Here is a 21,516-nt window from a genome sequence, read left to right on the forward strand (position 1 = left end):
ATTCCCCACTACTAGCAATTTGATATTCAATACTCATGCATTTATGTATTAGTAAATGTCTCAATGAACATCAGGCATCCATGGAATGAAAGCCTTCAAAATGCAAACATTTTGAGGTGCCTGGGATTCAATAATGACTAACATATATAAGTGAGCTCAAGGCTTCAGAAAATGGAAACCTGAGTTTTAACCTGGATTGGGGAAAAACATGAGAAAAATGGTGATATTTGCAAAGGATGGGATACCATTAAATAATATTTCAAAAATAATGATTCTTAAGACAAATCCACTCTGTACAAAAAGAGTGGTAACCCAAACAAATAAGATGAGCAGAATAATAAGCATCATCTTTCAATATATGTAGAAAAATTAGTCAAGTTTAAATGACAATATAATTTGCAACAGCCAGAATACATTGGGCAAAGTATGATTCTCATGTGGGTCCTTGGCAGTGGGATCCAAATGGCTTTTAAGATGTCTTAATGCAGGGAAGGAATTTTCATGAAAGATTCTAAAGGACTTACAAAGCTTTGAATATCTTCTCAGAGAAGTTAGAGTTCACATGAAAAGATGTACTGAATAGTTCATTCAACTATCCATAAGAAGGGAAAGAAAAGTGAAATCCAGAAGACAACACAAACAAAAACTATCCAGAGAAAATAGAAGCCCAGTGCTATTCTTAAGCAGGACTCTGCATCGCAATTAAACAAAACTGAAAGTAGAAATGAGGTTTTATCAGATTACCAGAAAACATGACAAAGATTCTAAAGGACTCACAAAGATTTGAATATCTTATCATAGAAGTTGAGTTCACATGAAAAGATGCACTGAATAGTTCATTCAACTATCTATAAGAAGGGTAAGAAAAGTGATATCCAGAAGAAAACACAAACAAAAACTATCCTGAGAAAATAGAAGCCCAGTGCTATCCATGAGCAGGACTCTGCATCACACTTAAACAAAACTGAAAGTAGAAATGAGGTTTTATCAGATTACCAGAAAACACAGGTGATTATTGTTAACATTTATGTTAGAAAAAGATTCTGAGGCTTTCTTTTTGAAAAGAAAAGCAAAATCATCCTAAAAAGTAAACAAAAAAAACTGTGTGGGGGCTGTAAGAAATAGGTTGGAGGAAATGTTCCACCTTTTTCTCCCAAAGCAACCAATCAGTGAGGTCTATGAATGAGCAAAAACAACATCCATAACTGAAAAAAATACCAAGTGCGTAATCATGTTGCTCTCCCAGGGATAAATGGAAATCAGAAACAAAGTTATACATCACCCAGTTATGATACATCACCCAGACAATTTATGGGGGCTTACTATCATAATGAAAGACTTCAGCTACGACTGCGGTGGCGCTCTCTTCCAACTGCACTCCTGCAATCATCAAACAAAGAAACTTCCAAAGTTTGTAACAAGGCAACAAACTTCTATCTAAAAGCATACGAACACTCGAACATTATAATTTCTGCAGCAAGACATCCAACAAGAAATGAAATAATATAATAAAATTTGATTAAATAAATTAAATTGAATAAGTAAATTTAAAACACCTACCCATTAGCATAAGGAGAGACATCACGTTCACGGCGAGGTGGCGGTGATCTGCTGTATCTGTTTACTCGCTTAGGTGATACACTTGATCGGTAAGGAGACCTACTCCGGCGAGGAGGGCTGTAGTAAGTTCCATATATAAGCAAATAATAAATTTTCAAAAGGTCAAGTTTATAACATAATAAACAACAATCAAGTAATGAAAAACTGGGTTATCTTTCAAATAACTATTTTGATTCCTGGCTGGCCTCCAACATCTTCTGCTTCACCAACTCTTATCTTCTTACCTGTCTAATCCGCATCCATTCCTTGGACGTTCATCAAAGGAATGGGAGATCACAGCAATCTTTCCCATTGCTTTTCATTTTAACATGAATAAACATTATCTGATCTTGTAGGTTCACTTATAGGAAGTCTTCCAGACCAAAAGCATCGGATAACCCATTTCTATGGAAGAACAGCAACATTCATTCACATAACTATTGACAATGCACAAGCCATCCACCAATTGTTCATCCAAATAAAGTTGAGAATTGTGGTCGATCCAACTCAGGGTGCAAAACCACCCATGAACCCAATATCCAAACATCCCAGCCAAATTTACAGTTAGTGTAAAGAAGGCAAGAAGAGTATAGTTTCAGACCAGAAAATCTAAGACCACTCAAAATATGTTCCACAGCATTGTCAACTTAGACATACCTCCGTCCATATACTGGACTACTGCGCCGATGTTGTGGGGGACTGCCACGCCGTCCCCTTGATGAACGTCCAGAGCCTGTTCCTGAACGACATTCTCGAGCGAAATGCCCAGATTCACCACATTCATAGCACTTAAGATCCCCTCCACCACGACCACGGCCACCACCACCACGAGACCCCCCACCACCAGAGCCACGAGAGCGAGAGAGTTCCACACGCCATCCCTTTTTGCCTGTCATAATAAAAAATGACTTAGATAATATTAGCATCTTTCTAGAAAATAGGTAAATATGTTCTATAATGTAGTTGCAGGGTTCTTTAAGTCTGGAGTGCAGTAAAAAAATTAAAAACTCATTTAATAATTTCCTCAGAAACAAAAAATACTGAAAATGAAGATAATGAATTATAAACTGTGAAACAACCAAAGAAATGCCAACGTTAACCTGAAGTAACTGTTTTATACTACAGCCCAAAACCGATAGCACATAACTCTAAAATAGCCACGTGCAACCCCAGATATCAACTTAAATCAGAGAAGAAAATCACCAACAAACCCCCAGAGTTGAGAAAGCCCAATGGTCTTTCAGACGTGAGCCCAGATGAAAAATCAACTTGCGAAGTCAAAACCAAGTATGCATCTTGCAACAGTAGTTCATACATTTCACTTGCTGTTACCTTACAGATTCTATTCAATTCCCAAAGAGAATACAACAATGTTCTCTAAAAAAACATGATAATAACTAACAAGAGATTTCACCTACAATTCCTAGGTGTAATCTTTCTCCACTAGGATTTCAAGATAATCAGCAGTGGTGCCACTCTAATAATTCCCCAACCATATAAAGGTTACAACCTATCATTGATCAATAACTAAAGTAAATAACAATTCCTTGAAAAAAATATTGACTTGATTTGATCTCCTTAAAACTACAAGAAATACAAAGTTGTGTTGTAAAGTTCTTGGATGTAGCTTATTTCTTATGTGATTATTACCTAACTAGTGTCATTGTGAACTGAAATTAATTATATAATCAAATATAAAAGAACACATTGAACAAATTGTTTTGAAGAAAAATAATTGTGTCCTCGAATTGTATATCATTAAATAGCTACAATAGTTAAAATCAACATGTGCGTGGAATCTAATGATGCTTTCAAAATAACTATAAGAAATATCATTACCATCCAATGCACGGATGGCATCCTCTGCATCTCTTTGATCATCAAACTCGATGAAAGCATAGCCAGGAGGTTTTCTTGCAACCCATACACTACAAAATCAGAAGATGAAGAGTCAGAAATTCCCTTACAAACAAAACAACGCATAAAGTAGTTAATATTTGTCTTTATACCAGGGTGAAGTAAACGTAATCAAGCAATCAACAAAAATCTCTATCCAAATGAGAAGCCACAGAACCAAACAGATAGAATAAACTAGCAGAGTATATATCACTTAGCTTGAGAACACAACTTGGAATTGAAACATAAATCTTTAAAAATCAAATGGAATCATATATGATTAATATATGTCATCTTAGCACACTATCAAGAATAAAATCAAGGAAGCTAATAAGACCTAGTAATGTAATATTTAAGATTGTTATTGAACCCATTTTCCACTAGCCCAAATAAGGTCATGTCTTATTTCGTTTATTCCTTTCACAAATGACCAAGACAAATTCGAACATCCCTTGAATCTAACCTTTTCCTAGAACAGACTATCAATCAAAAGTGCTTGTTTTGAGTTAATATACAACATTGGCCATTTCTCCAAACCAAATTCCTAATAAGTATCCAACAAATATAAATGTTGCAACCATCTTAATTCACAATCAGCAACAATTTGGAAAAAACAATACTTAAAAATTTAAGAAACTGAGGGAAGCAGATACAAAAATACAATTTCAACTGAAGCTCTTCTTTATTATTTCTCACAAAATTTAAATTAGTGCTGATATTGGATGATTTGTAGTTTAGAAAAAACAAGTAAGCCAAGGGATTGATTCCCAACCTTGGTAAGTAATAAATGGTTCTGATCAAGACTATTTTGGAAGAAACTTGCCATTCAATTAGCACTTCAATTCCTTCTTTTTCTATTAAAATTAAGGGACTGAATTCCATGCACTCACATCCTAAATAAGGGAACAACAAAGTGGTAGCAACATTGCACACCTTTCACAAGTGGCGATTCATGGTGCACTTCTCAAGTACTTCAGCTTGTTCATGCTGATATCCGCAGCCCTCTGGCCACTCTTGTTCTTGGGTCCAAGTATTTTTTGTTGTTTGTTGATGATTTCAGTAGAAAAATGTGGGTTATTTTCTTAAACAGAAATCAAATGCATTTCTAGTATTTCAAAAATTTAAACCCTTAATTGAAAAAGAGTTTGGGAAATCTATTATTACTCTTAGGTCAGACAATGGGGCGGGGGCGCGGGGGGAGGATTTTGATCTAATGCATTCTCTAGCTTCTTGGATACTCATGGCATCAAACACCAGGTAACCACACCCCACACACCACAACAGAACAGTGAAGTTGAACATGGAACAAAACAATCACCGAGATGGCCCAATCCATGCTCGAATACAGAGATGTTTTGAAGAAGTTATGGGCAGAAGCAATTAATATTGTGGTTTATCTATTGAACCGATCACCCACAATGGCAGTCAAAGGTAAAACTCTGGAAGAGGCCTGGTCAGGTCGCAAGCCAAGAATCAGTCACCTAAAGGTTTTTGACTCCCTAGCTTTTGTTTAGATCCCTGATGCATCACGCACCAAGTTGGATGCCAAAAGTCAAAAATTCATGATTGCCAAATACAGTAGTCTTCACAAAGCCTACCACTTGATCAACACTGAGACATCTTGTCTCATCTACAGTCGTCATGTAGTCTTTGATGAGCAACGAGGACATTTCATGCCTATTTCTCCTATTCTTAATCTAGCAGACTAGCCTATGAAGGCTCATGATTTGGGAGCTAGGCTTCTATTAGGTCCACTTGATGCAAGAGCTCCTACAGCTCCAGTTATACCAGTGATCCCTGTACAGACACCTCCAACTTCTCTTGTAGGATCACCCAGATTTGTAGATGCTTCCCCTGAGTTTGATCTAGACTCTTCTGATGAGGAACCTGGTCACCAAGCATATCTTGATACTAATGTTGGTCATTCTCCTCTCCAGCCTAAGTGGTGGGCTAAGACACTTGTTGATCTTCGAGATGATGAGCTCACTGGGAGGGGAACTACACGGAAAAAGAGCAAACCTATAGACTCTGTTAACTTTGCTCTAATGGCCAACATTCACAATGTGTTTGAACGTCAAACATACTCTGAGGCTAAAGGAATTCCAAAGTGGGAACATGCCATGAAATCTGAACACCAGAGCTTGCTGAAGAATAAAACCTAGATCTTTTTTGATCTTCCACCTGGGAAGAAACCCATTGGCTGCAAATGGGTTTACAAAATCAAATACAAATCTAATGGTACTTTGGATAAGTACAAAGCTTGTTTAGTTGCAAAGGGTTTTTCTCAACGTCAGGGCATTGATTATAAGGAGACATTTGCTCCTACTGCAAAAATGAGCACCATTAGATTAGTCCTAGCCATGGCAGCACCAGTTTAGTTGGAAGGTCTATCAGATGGACGTCAAGAGTGCTTTCCTGAATGGTGATCTCCATGAAGAGGTCTACATGATGCAGCCTCCTCGTTTCAAGGTTGCTGGTAAAAACTATCAGGTTCTCAAATTAGTGAAAGCTCTCTATGGCTTGAAGCAGGCCCCCAGGCACAATACATAAAGATTGATAAGTACCTCAATGATCAAGGCTTCTAGAGGAGTTCTTCAAACTCAAATTTGTACATTAAAACTACTGACAGTAACATCATCCTTCTGGTCATTTATGTGGATAATTTGATCATCACTTGCAGTTTGGCATCTTTGATTCAGGGAATCAATAAGAATTTATGCCAGTCCTTTGATATGATTGACTTTGGACTCATGCATTATTGCCTAGGTGTTGACGTTTCGCAACAGTCTTCTAGTATATTCATCTCTCGGTTCAAATATGCCAAGGCTCTATTAGACAAATTTCGTATGCAAGATTGCAAGTCTGCATCTACAATCAAAAAGAATTTATGCCAGTCTTTTGATATGACTAACCTTGGGTTCATGCATTATTGCCTAGGTGTTGACGTTTGGCAACAGTCTTCTAGTATATTCATCTCTCAGTCCAAATATGCCAAGGCTCTGTTAGACAAATTTCGTATGCAAGATTGCAAGCCTACATCTACACCCATGGAGAAAGGTCTCAAGTTATCGGCCAAGTCTGATTCTCCTCTCGTTGATGATACTACATACAAGCAACTAGTAGGTAGCCTCATCTACTGCTCTGCTACTAGGCCTAACATCAGCTTCGCAGTTAGCTACATCTCATGCTTTATGACAGCTCCTAAGGCTGATCATTGGATGGCAGCAAAGCATGTGCTTCATTATGTGAAGGGCACTTCAAAGTATGGACTTCTTTACTCTAGAGTTCTAATCCTAGACTCAATGGGTTCACAGGTTCAAATTAGGCAGGCTCTATGGACGATAAAAAGTCAACTTCTGGAGTGTTCAGTTTGGGATCACGTGCAATCACATGGACCAGTAAGAAGCAGCAGGCAGTTTCTCTCTCCTCTACAGAGGGACTGTTAAGGCAAGATGTGAAGTTGTCTAGCTTTGTCAGATGCTTGGGGATATGCAAATGTCACCAATAGGACCGACTACTCTGTTTGTTGATAACAAAGGCATTATCAAGCTAGCACAAAATCCAATCTTCTATGAATTAATCAAGCATGTGGATGTTCATTGTCACTACATACAAAAGTTGGTTGAAGGCAGGACAATAGACTTGCAGTATGTTCCTACCATAGAAAATACTGCAGGCATTCTCATCAAGCCTCTTGGTCCTGATAAGTTTGTCAAATTCTGAGGACAACTTGGTGTTGTGGATAGATTAACCATTAAGGGAGGATATTACAATAATAGATAATAGTCTATTATTAGTTAATAGTAATCTATTTGTAAACTATTGTAAATATTAGAATGTTTCTAATATTTAAGTTAGTTGTAGATAATTGAAAGCTAGAATAGAATGTTTATATTCTTTATGATCATTTCCTATGGAAACATCGTAACATTCATTTGTATTTAATGACCTCTTAGTCTCTGTTAATAACAAGAAAATATTTTCCAATTACTTCATAATAGTAACATGGGGAGAACTTTCAAGGAAAGCATAAAAAAATCTTGCATTTCAAGGATAGCATGAGGATACCAGGTCGACTACAAGATTGGGAGAATCTAACAGAGCCCTTAGTCCTTGACGATGAGCCAAAGGAAACTACAACATAACAACTATGTGTATGTTCTCCAATGAAAGGAAAATGTCTCAAAAAAAAATACAAATAGAATGTTTTAAACTTTCTACAAAAGATTAGCCAATCGGCCTTTAAAAACCATGGCATATATAGTAGTTAATGGAATCCTTTGGCTCCTTAATCCAAAGCCAAATGATACCATTCCAAAAATAATAAAAGCTAATCAACCAAAATGAAATAGAAAATACTCTGAAATCATTTTTCCCTTGTCTCAGATTATTTGTGTGCGTAAAATGAATGTAATGTAACTTACAGTTGAATTGGAGGAAAAGATGATTGAAATCATTCGAGGGAGAGAGTGTAGATATTTTGATTTGTCGTTCTCCCTAGGAAAGATTTCTCATTCATGCCTAACATTTTTATAATCGTTGGGATCTCTACAAGCACAAAATGGAAGTTGTGGGATCTCTATGAGCACAAAATGGAAACATAATAGTGACTAACACAACCAACCTACACATCACTTTAAAGTAAAAGCAGGTATTAGACCCAAAATCTTTCTAAATTTTAATTTATAAAAAGTGGAATTAGAATTGGTTTTCGAATTCCACCTTTTCAAGTGGAAGATTCGTATGCTCATTTTGGGCAAAAAAAAAAGAATTTGGAAATTCGAATTCCATTTTTGTTTTTTGGAAACAAATTGCATCTTTGGGAATTCGAGTATTTGCATTTCCCAATTCCACCTGAATTCCTAAAACAACACACGTCCTACTTGATTTACCTAAGTTCATTATCTCCTTTCTATCAACTTTAGTTAAAATAAATGACCGTATTTATTTGTTGAACTTTGCTTCCATCATTTCCTCAATTTTCAAATTTAATTTGATTGATATGCAAAAATATGTCTCGCCCTCATCCACTTGCATCCTCCTAACATTCCCACTTACACTCCTAGTCTTCTTCATTAGCCTACTCACCGCCCTCTAATCATTTGCACATTCCTAATCCCTTATATTAGAGATACAATCAACTTGTGTCTTAAATGCAAGACCAAATCTTCCTCACTTGTCCACCAAGCCTTAAAGGGTATCTACTTTTGAGTGGGTACCCAACATGGATCCCCATCCCCTTTGTACTCTCCAAGGAATTTAAAATTCCTTTATTACCTTCTCCCAAGCATCTTGGAGCATATCTCCACACTACAAAAACCCCTCACTTTTAAGCACCTTGTCCTCTCCTCTCCTCCTAAGCTGACCACTTGTTAACCTCTCATGAGAGGTGAGGACCGAATGAATCTCCGCCCTTGCTCCTCTCCCCTTTCATCCTAGCCCTCGACCTCTTCTCTCAAAACTTAGCCAAAATCCATCCTCGTCCTTTTTATGCAACTACAATTTGTCAAAAACATCTTTGAGCAAATTTGAGCACTGTTATGCTGTCGAAAATCTTGAGCACACAACAAAGCTAACATCATAGGGCAAATTGTTGCATCGACTAGATCATCATACACAGATCTTGATAGCAATTATATTGTTTTGATCTCTCCTTTTGCCTACTCTTGTTCATTGCTTTGACATGTGGTTTTTAGTTCAGTTTAGTGTTAAATAAGTTGATTTTGGAAGCATATTTCCTTGCACACAAGTATATCTAAGATGTGTAGATAAAGAACCATATTTCTAGTGTAGTGATCTTTATTACTTGCTCAAATTTAATGAAGACTCGGGCCAGAGCTTTTATTTTTCAGGGACAGGTATCTGATGCAAAATCCAGAGGCATGTCCCTTTCCCTGTTGTAATTTGTAACTCATGTCCCAAGTGGCATTCCTCGGTGAAGGCAATTCACAACTCCTTGCGTCAGGATTCTTCGGATGTTTTAATAAGTCACAGCAGCACATCTTTATGCTAAACATTGGCATATTTACAAACTAATCAAGATGAGATACAGCACATTCTGATATCTGTTTCATAGTTTTCTCTTACTCATGGTCCTCTGAAAGTTAGTGGAATACTTGCAGCTCATGTTGTCATTACTGTTATTTTTCTTATGCCAGCTCTAACTGATACGTGGTTTTTAGTTCGGTTTACTGTTAAAACTTAAATCAGTTCATTTTGGAAGCGTATTTCCTTGCTCACAAGTATATCTAACATGTGTAGATAAAGAACCATATTTCTAGTGTAGAAATCTTTATTACTTGCTCAAATTTAATGAAGACTCGAGCAAGAACTTGTATTTTTCAGGAACAGGTATCTGATGCAAAATCCAGAGGCATGTCCCTTTCCCTGTTGTAATTTGTAACTCATGTCCCAAGCGCCTTTCCTCAGTGAAGGCAATTCATAACTCCTTGCAGCAGGATTCTTCGGATGTTCTAAGTCACAGCAGCAGATCTTTATGCTTGACATTGGCGTATTTACAATCTAATCAAGATGAGATACAGCACATTCTGATGTCCGTTTCTTAGTTTTCTCTTACTCCTGATCCTCTGAAAGTTAGCGGAAGATAGACAAAATTCTAAAATCTACAACATCGACTTTGAAGGTTTTTGCACGAAACTAGGGCTTGGTCAATGTCAGCCTTCCAAACCCAATTTCAAGCAAACAAAAGTTGATTCACCATTAAAATGACATAATATAACTGTTCCAATTATAAAAACACCCTCCTTCAATAAGACACACCCTCCTTCAATCAGACCTCCTACTGCAATATGTTAGCCATCAATTTAGTGTTCCTTCAACCAATCATCCTTGGTGATCACCCAAGTTTCCACTTTATCTGCACATTAGTTGGTTAGATTTCTATGATACATATCAAATTGAGGTCATTAAACTCTTGGAAGAATCAGGACTGCTAAAAATAATTCAAAATCCCCAGTCTTTCAGCAAATACAATGAGAAATCAGCATACAATGAATTCTCAATTCATACACAAGGCTTCCACTAATGTTTATTGATGTTTCCCAATTATTAGAATTTCACAAAGCACATAAACAATCAAATTATCATGTGACTCACAGGAAAATTTGCAGAAATCAGTTATTTTATTGCTTCCAAATACCACAGTTCGTACAAAATGATGTCACCTCCGTACCACACAGCCTCCCCATGCCTATGCCAGGCTCTAGTTTTGTGAAGGTTTTGAAGAGCAATTTTGGGCTTTCATAATAGGCCAACTCATAGGGTCAAATTGATTGCATAAACCTTTAATTGGAGTCAACATATCATTCTGTAGAGAGTTACAAAGTCAGGTGTAAAGATTGTCTTGGGGTTCTCCTTCATAAAAGTGGGCTAGTTTGCCCCTAAAAACAGTGAGAGTCATCAATTTAGCAAGGTTGGACCAAAACAACCTATATTGGATCTTGGATATGTTGAAGTACTCCCAAATGGGTACTAGAACGTGCACTTTGTTTTGAGGGTGATTTGGAAAGTTTTGAAGAAAAGTATTAAAATCAGACACTGGAAACCTAATAGGCAATTAGGCCTAGTGGGACAGCAGTTTGAGGTTGCCTGTGAGTTGGGCAAATGGAACTTTGAAAGTTGCTTGTTCTGATTGCATTGAGTGAGGAGAGGTCCTCAGAGACCTTGGAAGCCATTGGGTGAATTGGGATTGCAAATTTGTCACTTTGGGCCAATAGGTGCCTTGAGAAGCAATAAGAAACAACACAACATTGGGAGCATTTGACAAGTTTTGACATAGAAGACCTTGAAGCCCTGATTGCTCTGCATCAGAAGGTCTGTTTCAGATTTTTCATAAGGCCTCTGATGCTCTTTTCTGGCTAAATTCCTGGGATGGCCATGCCCCTATGGTGTATGAGTTTCCTCAACTTCAGCCTCTTTGTACTATTTTGTCTGAAGCTGGCTAGAAAAAGGTTGAAATTATAGGACTATTAAGATTATGGGTCAGTTGGAGGTAGATTGCTGGAAGGATCCCCAAGACTGACCAGGTGAGGGTAATGTGGAAGATCATGAAGAAATAGCTAAGATGCTAGAAAGTAGGCTTTGCAGTTCTCTTAAAGGGAGGGATAATCCTGCCTGGTGTCCTGATCCTAAAGGAAATTTCTTTCTGGCTTCAAGCTATCTGGAGTTAAATAGAAAACTCCATGGTCGGACAGGTATAACTTGGTGGAAGTAGGTTTAGAATAAATTATCTTGGCCAAAATGCATTTTTTTCTTATGTTTATTGGTTTAATATAAATGTCTCACCTGCTACAAACTCTGTAGGAGGGGCTTCCATGGTCCTTCTATTTGTGTCCTTTGGATTCATGATGAAAAGTGCACTTCTCATCTTTTCTTTCAACCCCCATATTCTAGAGCAATTTGGCATTGGTGGTGGGAGGCCTGGCAGCACACTTGTATTGACATCTCTTTAGTGGAATTTTGGGAAAGTCTGGTAAGAACACCATGTAAAACCTATTTTCTACAGGTTGCTTGGGTAATTGGTCCTATTCTCATACTTCTGATTTGGCTAGAAAGGAATAGCATAAAATTTTAGGATAACAAATTGGCAGACTCAGGTTTGGAGGAAAATTATTGACAGACTTTGAGAGCCTATTTCTGCAAAGGGCAAAGTGTGAACTTTCAATGGTGATTGATCCTCGTGATCATGATGTCAGTAAAAGCTGCATCCAAGAGAAACTAGTGGGGTCTTCAAGGCTGGCAAAAGACCTCAGCATGCCAAACAAAAGACAAAGGTAAGGGAGATCGCTTCCTCCTCCTAGGAGTCTCGAAAGTTAACACAAATGATTCTTCCGGCAGAAATATTGGACATGCAGGGATAGAAGTCATTGGGAGAGGTAGTGAAAGTGATGTGGTGTCCCTTATCTCTATTTACAAAGGGAAACACTATACCATTCTGATGGAGGCTTTGTCTATTTTACATGCTGTTGAGAGAGGATGCTCCCTTGGTTGGAGAAGAATTATTTGGGAGTCTGAATCTCAGGCTCTTGTGGATTGTTGAATGAGCGAAGGCTAGACGGAATTAATTACCAAATCGCTTTAGTGACTACTCAAACTTTGAATCTTTGTAGCTTCTTGGATTATGTCTCTATTTGTCATACCCCAAGGAACGGAACAAAGTGGTAGATTGTTTGACTAAATGGACTTTAAAAATATTGATGGCAGGCGTGTCAGGGACTGAGGAGTTCTACATCCAGATTATTCAGAGATTTTGGATAAGTTAATTAGAGAGGATAACAACATGTCATGGTCTGCTCTTTGATGTATCCTGTGCTGTATGTTGAATAAATTTTAACCCCTTCTTCCAAAACAAATATTGTTAATTATCAGACAAGTAATTGGATACTAAAATGTTAGAGTGGACACATTATTCCTAACTAAAGTAGTCAATTCTAAGTTGTTTTTAGGAATCATTGGAAACATTCATTTAACAATACTCATGGTCCGCCAAGATATGTAGTGATGCATAACATATTGAGTGAAAGGTCATGTGCACTGAAACAAAATTAATTGCATGTGAGGCACAAGAAGATTGAAAAGATCGCAACTTCACATTCATCGTTTATAAGATGAGAACTACATTACCCAAATCTGTATATGAATCATAATGTATGATTGGAAGATTATAAGCAAGAAAAGACCCTTCAAATTTGTTGATGTCAGTTTTTATACCACATAACATATTAGTAATTGAATATCTGATATGGAGTATCAAACACACAATTCCTCTTTTGAAAAGTTAATACTCATGGGACATGAGAATAACTCCAATGTTCCTTACACCTGTGGATACTAACTCAATATATCGATGTGATTTGTTGGTAATCACGTAAGCGGCCTTACGCTAATTGTTGAGGATGACTTGGACTTTAGTGGGATGATGGAGATGGTGATTCGGTGTGAATGCTAGATGATGTTGGTGGAGAAAGTGATGGTGATGGAGGGTGAATGGTTCTTATGACTTACGCCTTTCTAACTTTCCTCTTCAAAATTCTAACTCCTAACTACTTGCTACTCTCCTCCTACTCCTATGAATGGAAGATTAGCAAATGGACTGGGATCGAATCTAATGAAAGTTAACCAGTGGCTCCACCTCCATAGATGCAATGATTCAAAGGAAAAATAAACTAGTTTACCACACAAGGCTTCCCAACAAGCCGCTAGGATGCTAGTGGCCTAGTATTGATCCCTATCAAACATCTACTAATGCTACCATACAACTATCCATCTACTTTACTCTTGCTTAACAACTTGAAATGCAACCAATTTTAACAACTTGAAAAGAAAATTTTACTCTTCACTATTTGGAAGTAGAAACCATGCAATAATACCAAAGGCTCTTAATCACCATGCAAGTCACAACAATGAGAAAGAAATAGCGAATTTTGGCATTATCTTCGCAACAATTTTCTCCGACCATTACAAATGAGAGCAAATGGCCTTATATAGAGGCCAAAATGTACAACCGACGGTAGAGGTAAAGAGGCAAAACCGACAATCCAGATTGAATCCTAGAAACCCTAATTAGGGTTGCCACCCCATCGGCCATTGAGAAGATGCCACCTCGCTCATGGACCAATGAAAAAAGTGGAAAAGTGGCAACCAATGAGAAGGCACCAAAATGGTGGCCATAGACACTTGTCCTATCCTAGAAGAAAGAGAAATTGCAACTTGGGCTTACATCAAATGATCTTCTAATATAAATCTCCCTTTTTCTTTCATTCTTTTAGCTAAAGCGATGAACCTAGCTAGCCTTTTGTTGACTTCTTCCATGGGAGGGCAAAGTGTATGCTTTATCTTGAGCTCAGCCGATTTCACCATGCCGCTTGTTGCCTGTAATGTCTTCTCATGGTCCTTCTCATACTCTTTTGCAAATCCAATAAAAGCATTGAGGGAGGAAAGGGTGCCCAAATTGCCACTTGGGCTTACATCAAATGATCTTCTAATATAAATCTCCCTTTTTCTTTCATTCTTTTAGCTAAAGCGATGAACCTAGCTAGCCTTTTGTTGACTTCTTCCATGGGAGGGCAAAGTGTATGCTTTATCTTGAGCTCAGCCGATTTCACCATGCCGCTTGTTGCCTGTAATGTCTTCTCATGGTCCTTCTCATACTCTTTTGCAAATCCAATAAAAGCATTGAGGGAGGAAAGGGTGCCCAAATGCTTCTTCTTGATAGCAAGCTTTCCTAACTCATCCAATCTTGATCCAAGCCTTGTCTCATTGATGTCCTCTTCTCTGATGTCTTCAAAATCAAGTGCCACCCCAACGTCGCTCATCATGGTTGAAATGGAAGCCTCGATGTTTGGGTTGTGTTGTGCAATTGCATTTTGTATCTCCTCGAGTGTTCTCAATCTGGTAGTCAAGGCAACAAACCAAGACTCAACCATACTCAATCCTCTTTCATCAACCAACTTGGCCCTTTCCAAATATGCTTCTGGTAGTCCAATGAACGCCTGTAGCCTAGGAATAGCTAAATCCTTGACCGAAAGGAAATCCTTCCACTCCTCTTCAAATACTCTAAATTTGTTTCTAACCGTCACTAATGATCAGAATGTCAAGATAAAGGAAGGCAAGAAATTTTGTCCATCTTGGATTTTGTCATGGATCTAATCCCTGACTTCACGTAGCTGAGCTAATATTTCTTCTAGATTTCTCCCACTGTTTTGAGGAAGGGCTGCTTGGTGCAACTGTTGGACAGGCTAGCAATCTCTCCAACATCTTTTTTCGACCTCCAACTTTACGATCCTTTCATTTGCCTCCCTCAACCTTTCTCCGATTCAAGCTATATCCTCCTGGATCTCTTCACATTCCATATCATCTGTGTTTCTTCACAAGTTGTGTTCCACTATCTCATATTCCTGGGCCACAATCTCATCCACTGCCTTATTGACTGTTGGTATAGCAATCTGAACCTTTCGGTGACCATCATTGTCGCTCCTAATTACCTTTGCCACCGTCTTCACCATTTTTTTTGGTTCTCGCTATCACCCTTTTCTATTAGTCCTTGGATGTCTTCCACTGTTCAGGCAGTTACTACCTCACCTCTTGGCATAAGCATTTGCCTTAACCATAGTGGTGCGGTGCATCTCCCCAAATTTGGATTCGGTTTGACTAACAAAGCATCACCAACGGCCTCAAGCGCATGACTTATTGCCTCAATGTCAATCGGTCCATCTTCTTCTCCACTAGTTACTGCCATATCATCTCCTCGTTGGTTTTCTGAGAGAGGGGAGTACTCGGTGCCCTCACTGTAACCACTTGATTATGAATTAGAGCTTAGCTCTATCGCGGCCCCTTTATCACTTGAATTGACCTCTTGGCTTCTAGCCTCAATTATGCTTTCTCTTGACGGTGTTGTATGTTGTCTCTTAGCTGGAGGTTCCAGATGTTCTTTGCTCTTCTCAACCTCCAAGGCTCTTTTCTTGCTTCTAACTATTTCCTGTTACCGACTACTTCCTTCACCCTTCTGTCTGACTGATTCTGTTGGACCCTCTTTTGGCTTCATCTTCTCATAAGGGGAATCTGTTGACTTTGTAGCTTCCTTAATCTTTTGTTGTACCATGACTCAGTATGCAAATCAACTGCTCTTGTAACTGCCTCCAAGGAAGGATCCTAATGATCATCCCAATCTACTAGATTCAACTCCATTCCTTCTACTGTATCATAATCTCCTCTGAATACATTTCCATCGTCTTCCAATTGATCGGGAATATCAAGGCCTCTCCATTTGATATCTCTCATCATGTTCACCAACGACCTTGAGAAAGTTAGCTTTCTCACATGAAAGTCATCCTTGGTATTGGCCCAAAAGTCTTCAATAGTGAGAACATGTTTAAACACATTTCCATGAGATACCTTGATAAGACCGTTAGGATCAAATCCTTGCCTTGCTCTATACCATCCCAGATGATACCATTCCAATTCCTTCTCCGCAACTGCAAAGGCGACCCGATTGGGGTAACTATCATTGCCAATTTCGAATGAGAAGGTAATTCCTATCTTACCTTCGTGTCTCATTATTCTATCATAATGCTCAAGCTACCTAGCCAATTCCATCAAAACTACCTTGTCGGATGGGCATCTTAGAAGTCTCTTGGGACAAATTGTACTCCCTGCTACTATAATGTAGGTGAATTGGGTAAACTGGATAAACCAACTCCCATACTTCTTTATCTTTGCTTTTGCTTCCAGTGAAAGTCTCTTAGCAGGTGTCCCGTGTAATACCCTTGCTGTCTTCATGGCGAAGGCATCACAAAACATTTTGTGATCCTTGTTGTTGTGCAAATGAAGTTGAGGATAGCATTCATGCACCAAATATTGCCCTGGCCCACTGCCAACTTCTCCTAAGGCCTTAAGTCTCGGACTCTTATACAATCTAGCAATTAGGTAAAACAGATAGGATCCCATGTAGAATTGCTTTTGGTTTTGTACGGTTCTAAGTTGCAACTCTAGGTTCTCGCTTATGATCCTAGCCCAATCAAATCTTTTTTTTCCTTTTTCAATTTCATCAATAAAGAAGTACATCCAATTTTCGAATAGCATACCTTGAGCTAGGCCCATGATCCGATTGAGAAGCACAATGAGATCTCCATATTCTGATTTGAGGTCTGCCACTGTAAGCCTCGATGATCTGGTGACTCCTTTCTTTCCCTCATGTAGCCAATCCTGTTTTAGATGTGTGAAATAAGCTTCTTGATTATCCTGAAATGATTTGGCTACCTGATCCATCATCACCACTGTCATGCTCTTGTACTAGGAAATGTTAAATGCTTCTTCGATCGTTTATCCGCCAATGTTGGCCAACACCCTCTTCCCTTCATCAAAGATGATGGATTTACTGATCAAATCAAACCTGGATGTGCAGTCCATAAACAACTCTGGACAAGGCATGGTAGGAGGAAAGGCTATTGCGTGTACAATTCCACTCCTGTATATCTCCTTTGCCAAGGGGGATTGTCCTTCCTCTAGTCTGTCCTTTACCAGTATCATATTTACTATACCGATGTTGGTATCGGTTATTCGCCTCATTTTCGAGAAGAAAGTTGTTTTGGGCATCATATCCTCTTTGTCTTTCTTAGTATTTGTTCCCTTAGGGTTCTTGCTTGCACTAACATCTACCATCCTAAACACTTATTTCTGCCCCTTCGTTCTAAGTGATGGACTACCCTTATCGATTTCCAATCTTCTTTCTATCAATAGATTCTACACTTATTTCTGCCTCGCCAAGTCCTATCACTACACTTATCAATCTTCAATCTTCAACCTATGGTGGGACTAACACTTATTTCTACCTCACTATTACCTTAGGATGGACTACACTTATATCTCCCAACTTCAACCTAGGGTGGTCTAGCTTATTTTTGCTTCTTCAAATGTCCTATCATGGATTCTACCCTTATTAATCTCCAATCTTCAACCTATGATGGGATGATAAAGTGGTGGATGATGAATGCAAGAAGAACCAAGAGAAACAAATTTAGACAAGAACAAAAGAGAGAAATCCGCTTAAGGAGCCCTTTCAACTCTAAATGATTTGAAGTTACCTTTACCAATGGCCAGGTCTTCTTTTGGAATTTAGGATCAAACTTGAGAATTTCAAATCCCTTGCAAATCTTAATGCCCTAGCCGAAAAAATCAGAATTTTAATCTCTTGAAGTTGTCCACCATTTGCCCAAAATCAGGCCTTTATCATGTGTTTCCTCCTCCAAGAAAAATCGCCCAAAATGAAGGCGCCCAAATATGATGGATCTTGCTGCCTTTGAATATTAGAAATGATGCCAAGGATCAGATCTGAAAATGAAGTAAATACTGCCCATAACAGTCCATAATGAGGTGCCAAAACCCTAGATGCTTGCAAAATCGCCAAGTAGAGAAATCTGCCTTAAGCAAGAAAAATCGCCAAGAGAAAGTGCAGATCTGCCTTCTAAAAAATCGCCAAACATGGAGAGTTCTGCCCTAACAACAAAGAAATCTGCCTTAAGGACAAAAAACGCCAAGGAATGTAAGAGTTGCTCCAAGATAAAATTGCCAAAGACAACAGAAGACTACCCTTTGCCAAAAATCACCAACGCCATGAAGAAGAAGAATGAGAATTGAGGAAAAAAGGGGAAAGAGTTTCCTCTTATTCCCAACTCTCTTGCTCTCCATAACTGGCCGGCCAAAAAAATTAATTAATTAAAACACAAAACTGGCCCCCAATTGAATGCTTAGCCCGAAATTAACTTTGCCAAGATGAAATTTACTTTTTTAAATTGCCAATTAGACCAAAATTGCAAAAAGAAAGTAAATAATGCCTTGGAGATGCTAACCGTTTCCATTTAATGATGATTTAGTAATTGATATCTTTAAAATCAGATTTTGGCTAGCCAAAAGCCATTTTTTCAATATTAAATTACTAATTTCATTAAAGACTTAAAAATTCCAGGGCAAATTTAATCCATTTAATGCCAACTTTTGCAATTCAATTCAAATCGATTTTGCTAAGCCATTTTAATTTTTTAACACAAATAAAATCATTTCTCTAGAGTCTAAAATCGATTTTGCAATTTGATTTCATCATTACAAAATTAATTTTCTCAACGCAAAAAATTCAAGATTTCCCAAAAAAACTTAAATCCAACAAAATTTCATTTTTTGAAAAATTATCCAAATTTACACAATTACATCCCAATTTTCAAAAAAAATCGTCTAAGTACAAAATTTAAAATTTCATCCTGCCAAGTGTTGCTCTCTGAAATTTGTTTAGCCTAAGGATGAAATTGGTCATTCTGGACAATCAAGTTGAAACCGGGTGAAAGTAAAACCTAGGCCCCTCCCTTCTGGCCTGAAGGTGTCCAAGACTCAAAGTTTTCAAAAATCAAATCAAATTTTTTTTGACAACTCAAAAATTTGCAAAGCCGATTAAAGAAAAGGGGGGTCCCCAAAATTTTTGGGGCGATGGTGTGAGAACCTCACAACAAAATATACCTTCAATAGTTATATTTATCATTTCAACAATTTTTTTGGATCACGAGGAATCAATGCTCATAGATAAACCGTTGATCACACATATCTTAACAGCAATGAAGGGTTATAAGATTTATAGCCTCAACCAAAACCATCCTATTGGTAATAATGTAAGAAGTGTGAAATAGATCACTTTCAAACTCAATATTTTAATATTTCTCAAACGTGAACAAGTAAGAAACAATAGCCACCTAAGGCAAGGATCCCATGGGAGGGGCTTGGGCTCTATTTTTGTGGAGCTGGTGACCCCATGACAACTTTTTAAGGGTGGCTAAAGGTTTATTTGGAATCTTTTCCAATAAAATAGGAGCCCCGACTTTTTAGCCTTCTCAATTTAAGGGGGTGAAAATGGGGTGGGGTTGGAAATAGCCCCACTAGCTTAGGGAAGGCTTTTGCCAATTGTCAACAAGCTCTTCAACTTCCCATAAAAATAAAATAATCTCTTTATTTTTAAAATTTATGAGACAACTAGATTCATTTATTTTAGGAGCTAATTTTTTTTAAATAGGATTCAATATAATATTCATGGGACTGTTTCCCTATAAATATTCCTAAATAATCTCAGCGGCACCCGCTCTATTTTTAAGGAAGCGGGTGCACTCTCACCAGACATAACACTGTGCATAGGAAATATTAAAGAGTGGCAACATTTTGAAAACTAAGTCTGCTTGTTTACACAACTTTGAGCGAGCAAATCAAAAAACTGGCGCATATGACTTGGAAATGCACTTGGGTTGAGTTACAACCATAAATATGCAGAACTGAAGCAGAAATTGATAGACTTGTGGATGTAATCGTAGAAAACAGTAAATGCTCGGAACCAGAAAACAAGCCTCATTCGCTCACTTCAAAAAAGCAGCACACTTATGCAGGTAGCAAAGCTCAAAATGCAAATCCAAAAAAACACAGATATGTAAATCTAAACTATCCCAACAACTAAAAGGGTGTGAGGATTCATATGCTAAAATAAACGACAGCTATTGTACAAACAAACAAACTCAAAAATAAAAGACAGCTATTGTACGAACAAACAAACTCAATTATTGCCCCTTCACCTTGGCCAAATCCAAATGCGCCTGGTCAAATTCATCATTACAGTAAAACATTTTCAATGTTTCAGTTCTTCAACCTCCCTATCATTACAGGAATTCTGGAAACCGGAACCCCACAAACTAAACCAAGCCAATAAAATAAAAAACAATTGATTGAACAAAAACGAGGTCAGAAAGAAAACTACTGCCCACCTTCGAAGAACTCCGAAGGCACGAAACTCATCTTCCAGCTCCTCTTCAGTAGTACGGGAATCCAAACCGCCCACATAAACTTTTGTCATGACTGTCTGTAATCAATACCACTAAAGTTACTCAGATCACCCAACTGAAATAAATACACATGAATTCAACAAATTAGGAACACCCAGATCTGAAGGGCGCACCTCAGAAACAAATCTTCTTCTCCGAGACAACGAATGTTTAGGTTCTTCAACGAATCGGATTTTGAAATGAATCAATAAACTAGAACCATTATGATACAACGAATACCATTCTAAACCCTACAACAAACGACTTGACCGGACCCACAAGTTATATAGCTCCACTATGTGCGCTTCTGAGTTTGACAAAGGACGCGTGTCTGTAGACTAGAAAACATGGTTCATTGGCCCTCCTCAAGGGCCCATTTGGCTGCGGGAATAAAAAAACGGGAATAGGAATATCTATTCTGGAATATTTATTCTTGAATAGAAAATGGGGTTACGTATTCCTGTTCTTGTTTGGTTCACCCAGAATTTGATGCGGAATACACGGACTTAAAAATTTATGTTTTCTAAAATTAAAAAAAATTGGAATAGGAATACGTATTCCTATTCCATCTATTTTGGTGGATTAACAAATCCTCATTTTTGGGCCAAAATTGGAATACGTATTGCAATTTTATTCCTATTCCAATTCCAATTTGGTG

The 21,516-nt window shown here is 38.0% G+C and overlaps 1 protein-coding gene across 2 annotated transcripts; it reads right to left on the reverse strand.

Moving 5' to 3' along the window:
• Nucleotides 1-965: 965 nt before the first annotated feature.
• Nucleotides 966-21,116, reverse strand: LOC149567411 (serine/arginine-rich splicing factor RSZ22A-like). 2 transcript variants are annotated; one of them, XM_089820590.1, is made up of 6 exons: nt 20,993-21,116; nt 20,802-20,896; nt 3,439-3,527; nt 2,257-2,488; nt 1,561-1,659; nt 966-1,380 (listed from the first exon to the last, which is right to left on the reverse strand). In XM_089820590.1, the coding sequence occupies exons 2-6, from the start codon at nt 20,888-20,890 to the stop codon at nt 1,341-1,343; spliced, it is 549 nt and encodes a 182-aa protein (XP_089676716.1). In that variant the 5' UTR covers nt 20,891-20,896; nt 20,993-21,116; the 3' UTR covers nt 966-1,340. The 2 variants fall into 2 exon arrangements, with proteins under 2 accessions (XP_089676716.1, XP_089676715.1); XM_089820589.1 differs by having other exon boundaries at nt 1,561-1,677.
• Between the last annotated feature and the right edge of the window lie 400 nt (nt 21,117-21,516).

This window comes from Cupressus sempervirens, chromosome 3 (assembly GCF_028749045.1).
Source record: "Cupressus sempervirens isolate cs-2001-9-10 chromosome 3, ASM2874904v1, whole genome shotgun sequence".
In the NCBI taxonomy this organism is placed as follows: Eukaryota; Viridiplantae; Streptophyta; class Pinopsida; order Cupressales; family Cupressaceae; genus Cupressus; species Cupressus sempervirens.

Bases quoted from the DNA above. Each gene is read 5' to 3' on its own strand.
- LOC149567411 (XM_089820589.1), bottom strand. From the start codon at position 20,890: ATGACAAAAGTTTATGTGGGCGGTTTGGATTCCCGTACTACTGAAGAG. The intron at 3,528-20,801 runs GTGGGCAGTAGT...CTGATTTTGTAG, and splicing joins GCCTTCGGAGTTCTTCGAAG to TGTATGGGTTGCAAGAAAAC. The intron at 1,678-2,256 runs GTATGTCTAAGT...AACTTACTACAG, and splicing joins AGTCCAGTATATGGACGGAG to CCCTCCTCGCCGGAGTAGGT.